Source organism: Chenopodium quinoa, unplaced genomic scaffold (assembly GCF_001683475.1).
Source record: "Chenopodium quinoa cultivar QQ74 unplaced genomic scaffold, ASM168347v1, whole genome shotgun sequence".
In the NCBI taxonomy this organism is placed as follows: domain Eukaryota; kingdom Viridiplantae; phylum Streptophyta; class Magnoliopsida; order Caryophyllales; family Amaranthaceae; genus Chenopodium; species Chenopodium quinoa.
Genome location: NW_018742523.1, coordinates 4,737,421 through 4,746,366, shown reverse-complemented (window position 1 = coordinate 4,746,366; position 8,946 = coordinate 4,737,421). Strand labels below are relative to the sequence as shown.

Genomic DNA, 8,946 nt, shown 5'->3' with positions numbered 1-8,946 from the left:
ATTTGAAAATTTGGTGGTATTCCTAATTTGTGAAGCAAAGGGTGATCAATCCTCAACACCATAATCAAGTTTTCACCAAACTCAAACACAAATACCAACACCCCCAAGCTTATTCAAAGTAACACTACAAACATATATACAAAAAGCGTATACACCCTTCCCCCATGCTTAAATGGAGCATTGTCCTCAATGCTCTAAACTAGGAAGATAATGACCACATCAAAATATTTTTGTGCTTTTCATTATTTTCTTCTTCTTTTTTTTTTTTTTACCTTTTTTACATTTTTCAAAGCATTTGCTTTTGCCCTTTTTTTTTAACTTTATTGCTTTGTCCTCACCTCTTTTAACTATGGATGGATTTTTTAACTTGCATTTGCCTTTATTCACACACTATATACAACACATGCTTACTTAGCAAAAGAACAAAAAACCACACTTATACTCCCATAAGCTCCAACAAACAATGGACCAATTACTTCACAAAAACGAAGAATGGAAACAAAAACAAAACAAATGGCTAATGAGCTAGAGATATGGCTAGAAAAGAAGGTATAAGGCTCAAACGGTTAGCAAGAAGGCAAGTGTAAACCCAAAAACCAAAACTATAAGAACGAAACCTAGAAAAAGAAGAATAACTATCCCAAAAATGCCTTTGTCCTTCCCAAATGGTTCGGTCGCGATCTCGAGAGATAAAAGTCGAGTTCTAGATAAAGTAAGCGATAGTCAAGGATCCATGTGCCGCTCATGCAATATCGGTTGAAGGCTAGAAAAATGAAACCTCACATTGTTGTAGCAATAACTCACTATTAGCTTCAAATCAACTATAGGAAGCTATACCTTCTTACCATAAGAAAGTAGACTAGGGATTCAAGGTCCCAAAAGTACTTAACCAACTACCTTAGCATATCATATCCTAGAGTCATCCCCAGATATCTCAAAGCGTGCAAACCACTACCATTTAGGAAGAAAAGCATTCAAGAACACAAGTCTAAAAGTATTACGTCCGAAGCAAGAACAAAACAAAAACACATTGCAAATTTGCCTTGAAAGAAACAAAAATCTTTTTGGAATTTTTCAAAATAAAGAACATGGAAATGCATATACAATTGTGCATGGCATATAAGAATCAACATCCCACCAAACATGAAAGAATACCCTCCCCCGAGCTTGAATAAGACAACAAGCTCAAACATAAACCAAAGAATCCATGGGAGGAGAAAAGAAAGAAATCAATCCAACAAACCAACATATGTCCAACAAGTCACCAACCATTAGAGAAAGGGAAAGGAAAGATATTACCGGATATAAGGTGGGTGTAAATACCTGCAAATGACCTAATTCAACCTTTCAAAGCCAATTTCCTCCAAAGCCATGCCTCATATGCCATATGCTAGGAAAGAGGAGTCAAAGTTCCTTGACTCTTGATTAAAACCAATGCATAAGAGTATATTAAGTCATGTACCTACCAAAGAGCATACAAAAATTTCCATAAGAGAAAATCTATACTAAAAAGAAAAGAAAATGAAAGCAATAAAGCACGGGTTACTTCCCGAGAAAGGCTTGCTTAAGGTCTAAGCTTGATCGCTACAGTAAATAATATTGCAACGAACGCAAGAGCTTGTCAAATGCACTACTACACATTTCGTAAGATAGAAGGTAGGCAAATGACGAGAAGAGGACGTGCAACATGGATAGTGCACGCAAATGAGGAGAGAGATGCCAAGAAAAAGAAGAAGAATCAAAAGCAAATTCAACAAAATAAGAAGAAGAGGAAGAAGAAAAAGAAAAGGAAAAATAAGGCAAACTCTCCTCAAAATGTTTTTGGGTGGAAAAATCACCCTTTTCCTCAATAATCGATGAGTGGGGAGCTTGAATATCACAAATAGAAGGAGGCTCCCCAAAAGGCTCTTTGACAAAAGAAGGGAGGGATATAGGATAGTAGGGGATGTGGTTAAATTTCCTTGAAAAAAGGACATGACGAGGGGGGATAAGAGCAATGGTCTCACTAATGATCTCTTCCTCTCCACCATTGCTCACATCACTAATAAGAGCATAGAAGTCAATCATTGAATCTTCAAAAGAAGGACACTCGTGATCTCCATCTCCCTCAAACAACCAACTTCCAAGAGAAACTACATCATTCTCTCCAACACAACAATGAAAAACAACTCCCTCAATATCCTCAAACCCAAAGTCTCAAAACCATGCATGAATGGATGTAAATTCATTTCAAGCTCATCTCACTTTCATGAAGCATTCTCAATGAACTCACTCAAAATGCTATGATTTTTCATTTGAACCTCTAAGAACATTTTGGACATAACCTCAAACGAGATTAAATACTCATGGAAAGAAGAATCACGTTCATGCACTTGACACTCATCACAATCAACATAGGAAAGGGAGTTTAGATTCACAAAATCATCATCATCATCACTCTCAACTCCCTTTCCTTCACTCCTATGCTCACTAATAAGATCCTCACAAACTCTTGGTTGCTCAAAAACATCATCATCATCCTTAACACACACATTGGATTTGGAATTTCACAAACAAACATCAAAGATGACAATTTACTTTCTACCTCTCCATATCTCCTTCTTCCCTCCTCAATATGCTCCTCACTCTATTTCATCATCTCTAATTAACTTCTCATAGAATTAAGAATCAACTCCTTAATAGGCCCAAGATCATTACCAAGCTCAATGTGCCTAATTTGAGATTCAAAAATAACAATAAGAGATTCAAATGGTGTAGAAGCACTAGTAGAAAAAATGAATTACGCAGCACATTTTTCGCACCGATTCTTGAAAATCGGTGGGAAAAGAAATAGGCAGGATTGGGGAAAATACTTTTCCCACCGGTTCCTAATAAACCGGTGTGAAATCATATTTTTTGCACCGGTTCAAACCGGTGCGAATTACGAAATATAAAAAAAAAACCGGGCTGCTTTTCTTCTTCTTTCTTTCCATGTTCTGTACTTTTAATTTCCCTCTCGTTTTTCCTTCGTTCTCTATCCAGAATCCCGAATTGCCCTAGCTTTCTCACTCCATTGAAGCAGCACCTCCGCCTTCTCACTCCATTGAAGCATCACCTCCGCCTCCATTGAATCGTGCTCTATATTCTCCATTGAAGCCGAATCTGAGCTTTCTCACCTCCATTGAAGCTGCTCCTGGTTTGCTTCGATTTCGCTTCCTTTTGGTTTTGATTTTGTTTTTTTTTTGCTGTTCTTGATTTTAATCTTCTTTGCGATTGATGAATTGTTGGTTGATTTTGTTGTTGTTGTTTTAGGGTTGTCGAATCTGGTTGTGTTATTGGATTGATTTTTAATGGATTTGCTCGTGAATTTGTTCTATGTTTGAGTGATTTTTTCCAATTGAGGTTAATTGGAAGAAATTAAGGGTTTTCTAATTTCTCAAGGCTGTTAATTGGAAGAAATTAAGGGTTTCCAATTAAGGGTTAATTGGAAGAATGTCATGCAATTCAATTTCGTCAGGTCTCTTTTAATTTATGTACATACATTATTGTTGTTAATATATAATTCGTGAACTCTTGTTATTGTATATGTTGAAAATTTTGAAATTTATTTTATTCCATTAAGTTAATTTTATCTGTATTAAGTAGAATATGATGGCATTGAGTTAGATTTAAAATTTATTTTGCGGAACTAAGTTAAATTCTTGCTAAAGTGAATAGAATATTGGTGTTTTTAGTATTGGTTGATTTTTTTTTCTAGGTCAATTTGATTCTTTAGAAGTGGGAAATTGGTGTACAACTTATGGTATAAAAACGCAAAAAGATTGATTACTAATAGTCATTTCAACTGAAGATACTTATTATAGTATAAGACTGTCAATTCTAGTTCCATGAACAAATATCGCCACACCAAAATCAATTAGGGAAATATTGGCAAAGCGTGTCCCAATCACAAAGACCACTATTGCGGGAATAAATGACATAGGAAGGTTGTGTGTTGGTCAGGGAGTCTAAATCATACAGTCATTTTTATGTTTTCTATTTGTATAAAACTGAGTGTAATTCTTTTGTTTCATCACACCAGCAGGAACTCTAAGGGTCTTATTGTTCTAATGAAGACTACTAATAAAGGTAAGTCTGATCAATTTATCACTATTTTTTTTTTTTGCCTGGTATCTTTACTAGTTTAGATTCTTCGAATTAAGCTAAGTAGTACTCTGTATTATTGTATTACTCATATTTATAAAAGGGCTACATTTAGTGTTAGTTGGATGCTAAGTTAGTGGGATGCTTCTCATTGGTTTGTTTTCCCTTTATGGCGGTCTTGTTACTAATTGAGCTTTTGACAATCTAAATGTTGGCTATAATGGTTGATGCTAAAGAAAACTTTAGCTGGGTTGGTAAATCTTGTTCCTTGAAAAGCATCCAGTGTCAAACATATATACGAAGTTGAATGTTGCTTGTTGAGCTCTTGGGAGCACTAATTGTCTAGGAGTGTTTATTTGTGTGCATTTACAATTTCGTTTCTATAACTCGCTTTGACAGGTAAAACAGCAGCAACAGCCAGCACCAGGCAGGCACAGCACCAGCAGACAACAGCTAATAGCCAACAGATAGCCAACAGGAGTGGTTACTGCAGATGCAGATGGTACTGCTGCCACAACTTCAGACCTGGGACTCGATAATACAGCAGCAGAGTCTGTTAGAGAAATGGCACATGATGAATATCCTGAGTGGTTCCTCATTGAGATGGGAACTGTTGCAATCGATGCTGCTCAATTGGCAAGCGAGCATCAATCAGCAAATAGGAGAGGTCAGAGGATGAATCTACGGAATTATGTTGAGTACATTTGATGATTCGGTTCCATGGAAAGTCGAAAAACCTTTAAACTGTTGCCATGCTTCGGTGATTGTAAGTTGTAATTGCTCTGTGTAAATGGATCATTTGGTGAAAAAAAAATAAATAAAAAAAAAAAAGTTGTTTGGATAAACTATTTTAATGTTAATTTGTTTTATGGAATGAGCATTTTACTGTCAAGAGCTTTTATTATTTTTATTTGAGTTACAAAGAAATGAAAGGAAATCATATTGTTTTCTGTAGAATATGTTCACTTCTGAAGTTGGGGTTGGGAATTTAGGAATGCATTTGATAATTTTGGCAGAAAGATATTGTCTTTGTAGCATGCAAACAGCAACAAACATATTGAGTAATTTGTTTCTCTCTTACTACCTGCAGCTCTATTCAAACACCCCTTCGGATTTTGATTTTAAGCTTGAAAGGTGTGTAGTTCTAACTTTTTATTTATTTATCATCTTTCATGAGAATTTAGCGGTGATTCCATAAAATGAATTGTTTGTTTTTACTGTTGTTCTCAGCCTTGCTCAAGGTTTTCGCTGCTTGTCAGATTTTGTGGAACACCTTGCTGCTTCAGTTGATATTGTGTTTCCTGTCATCCATGGTCCTTTTGGTGAAGATGGTACTCTTCAGGTATATAAAATCGATGCTTTTGTCTAGGAGGAGTTTTTCGCAGAAATCTCTCATGCAATTAGGCATCCAGGAGTTGTTGGAGCAAGCAAAGGTTCCTTTTGTTGGTACAAAATCAAATGAATCTTACAAGGCATTTGACAAGGTGAGTTTATTGCTCTGGCTGACCCTCTAATACTTTGAGGACTAGTTCATTGTAAGCATTTAATATTACCGATGATGTGCTATGAATCCATGACTAACTCATATAATAGTGCGCATTATGTCATATCATTCTATCATAGCACTGTTTGGTTTAGCTGGTTCATAGGGAGGCTTCTGTCAGGAGTTTCTTGCTTCTTTCATAAGTTGTCTATGCATGTCACATGCGCATTATGCCCTATAAAGATGGAACAAATTAATATTAAACTGGGAAAACAGCATCTCAGATTAGTTATATTTCGGATCTTCCCACTAGAGGGACGGCAATTGAGTCTACTAAGTCAGGTGAACTTCTAAGATTTAATCTGTCCTACATCTCAATTATTTTCCAAAAAAAAAAAAAAAAAGGCTTGACCAGCAATTATACAATTAAACCAGATTAGAGCATATCAATTTTTTTTATAAGATGTCAAAATGCCAAGAAGCTAGTTTCAATTGGAAAGACTCATGCTACTTATGAAGTATGCTTTAGAAAAGAGTAATTTGCTGATAGTTTGTATGCTTTACTTTCCTTGGTCTGATGTAGAAAAACCGAAAAGCTTTAAAGAATTACTAAATATTTATGCTTACCCACACTCACTTTTTACTCGCTCTTTCTTACTTGATCCTTGTTTCTCTAACAAATTCACCTTTTTCTAACACACCCCCACGTTTTTCTAACTTGCCTTAATAATGAACCTACAGGCAGTGGGTAGAACAAAAGGATAATAGCTGAGGGAGTATATAAATATATAAGCTTATCTATGAAAGGAGATTATATGCAGTTCTTCCTAACATAAACTCTATTATATTTTAACTAATAAGGAATGGGATCTATTATGTGCCTAGAAAGTGGGATTGGTTCTAATTTTCCCTGCTTATCACCAATCTGTTTCTATTCTTTCCTCTGTATTTAATGAACGACTAGCCTTTGTAGGACTTATCTCATCATATCACAAATTTACCTTTGTTGTTGGTTTAATTACTTGAGTAAGAACATCTGTTAACTCAGAGGTTTGAAGTCCCTCTGAGAAATGACCTCACAATGCAGACTTGTCCACCCCCCCCCCCCCCAAAAAAAAAAAAAAGGTTACCTATCTTTGGTGCTAACTGATGTGTTTCATATGATGTGTAGTATGAAGCCTCATTAGAGGCTAGCAGACAAGGATTCTTGACAGTTCCTAGTTTCTTGGTTCAGGTATTTGTATTGATATAAGTCATTTTTGTTGCTTCTGTTAGAATTGTTGCCAGTTGATTGTAGTGTTATTCTTTCAAGATTACTTTGTCAGTTTGAATTTATGATTGTTGGATGGTAATAAAAGTTGTATGACACCTATTTATGTCTGTCATAGGCAACTCTATTCCATTTAGATCAAGTTTCTAATGAAAGTGAGAAAAAATCTCTCAGCAGTTCTAGGGGTATGGCTGCAAGAAGCTAAGAGTCCTCTATTCTTACACTCATTATCCCCTTATATCCTGTTATAGTACATAGGTGGTAACTCTGTGAGAGAAATTGAGAAACAATGTTGTCAGATATGGCTCTTCCATATGATTTTCAAGACTATTTTAAACTCATAAATTCTCAGGGATCTTTTTTTATGCTTATGAAAGGTTGTATGTTTTGACTAAGGGGATATTGAAGAGATTCTGAAGCTGAAGCAGTTGCTTTTAAAGTTATAGAAAATCGTCAGCAACTGTGTACAAGGTCGTTAAAAAAAAAATCTTCAATTCAAGGAGAAAACTCTAAGTATTCACCAATAAGCTATACTAGTTATAAATTGGGCAAATTTTTGCTCAACTAATGAACTATACGAAATTGAATGAAAAATATCTATCCTTATAGGTCGTTTCTCCACTTTGTTGGGTCCTTATTAGTTATTATACTATAAACAAAATCAAATATTGTGTCTCAACTCTTGCTCGTTGCTCCCTTTTTTTAAAAAAAAAAAAATATTGTTTTAAAGAATGTAATATGCTACTGATAATTTTTTTTATTCATGCTATTAGGGAAACGAGTCAGATGAAACCGATCTACAAAAGTGGTTTGAAACAAATCAATTGGATGTCGGAACAGAAAAAGTTGTGGTAAATAAATTACACATTTGAAAACACTTTTCATGAAAGTTTGAGGTTATTCCATTCTTGTGATTATTTATTTGTTGTTTCAGGTAAAACCAGCAAGAGGAGGATCAAGCATTAGTGTTACTGTTGCATATGGAGTTGCTGATTCCTTTACAAAGGCTTGCCGAATAATAACAGATGTATGTATTGTACAATTGACATGTCACTAGACAATAGACATTAAACTGTGAAGGTAATCCCCCCTAAATAAAGGTTAAGGAAAGATAAAGGAGAGGAGGGAGAAAGAGGGGGTGGGGTGGTGTTAAATTCTTAGTGATGTGTGTCATTATTGAATGACTTACTGTACTTGTACTTCATTTATACCCTAGCTGCCTTGCATGAAGCTCAGTAATTCAGTATGGCCTAGAATGATGAGCGAATTAAGCAACTCTGTTGTGCTGTTGGTCTGCTAGTTTTGTCTTAGTTTTTATTCTATTTATCAACGATGTAGTGCTCTTTAATGGATGTATGACACAAATATTGAAGAAAATATGTGTTTTATGTATATTATGATTATATATAAGTATTTGTACAATTTAAGTGAAAAAAATGCAAAAAAACAAAATATTATTTTTATTTTTGGGGCACTTTTGGCACCGATTTTGGAAAAGAACCGGTGCTAAAAGTTTTTTTTATAAATATTTTTGGAGACTTTTAGCACCGGTTTTAAGACAAAACCGGTGCGAAAAGTATAGATTTTGGCACCGGTTCTCACTAAGAACCGGCGCGAAAAGTCCTTTTTCCCACCGGTTCCGGTGCGAAATCTATGGGGTTTTAGCACCCCCCCAAATACAACCCGATTCAAAACCGGTGGGAAAGGGGGGGTTTGAACCGGTGGGGAATTCGTTTTTTCGCCTAGTGAAGGTTGAGGTTCAACAAGAGAAGAAGGATCACAACCAAGATCGGAAGAATTAACTTAAAATCATGAGCAGTGATCACATTGGGGGGTGGGAGCACAATCAAGCACAAGAGATTTATTATTAAGGGAACAAGACACATCACAAGAAGGCATGGCAAACAATGAAGAAAATTTAAACACATCGTTAGCATCAACTTGAGCATAATCATGAGCAAAAGAGGAAATAGAGTTGAAATTATTTGTTCTAGGTTCACTAATGGGATTATGTGTCAAATAATGGGAACTCATGCTAGCATTAGAAGAATCAACACATTGCACATCAAGA

At 35.5% G+C, this 8,946-nt stretch overlaps 1 protein-coding gene and 1 long non-coding RNA gene across 3 annotated transcripts; both read left to right on the top strand.

Moving 5' to 3' along the window:
* Positions 1-3,055: 3,055 nt before the first annotated feature.
* On the top strand, positions 3,056-6,009 carry LOC110720030 (D-alanine--D-alanine ligase-like). 2 transcript variants are annotated; one of them, XM_021899035.1, is made up of 5 exons: positions 3,056-3,175; positions 4,064-4,888; positions 5,213-5,256; positions 5,353-5,464; positions 5,535-6,009. In XM_021899035.1, exons 2-5 carry the CDS (start codon positions 4,814-4,816, stop codon positions 5,634-5,636), a joined length of 333 nt encoding a protein of 110 aa, XP_021754727.1. In that variant the 5' UTR covers positions 3,056-3,175; positions 4,064-4,813; the 3' UTR covers positions 5,637-6,009. The 2 variants fall into 2 exon arrangements, with proteins under 2 accessions (XP_021754727.1, XP_021754726.1); XM_021899034.1 differs by having other exon boundaries at positions 4,061-4,888.
* Positions 6,010-6,707: 698 nt separating this feature from the next.
* LOC110720031 lies at positions 6,708-8,267 on the top strand. The gene is made up of 2 exons (XR_002511250.1): positions 6,708-7,726; positions 7,810-8,267. It is a non-coding gene; the product is annotated as an uncharacterized LOC110720031 (long non-coding RNA).
* The last annotated feature ends 679 nt before the right edge of the window (positions 8,268-8,946 follow it).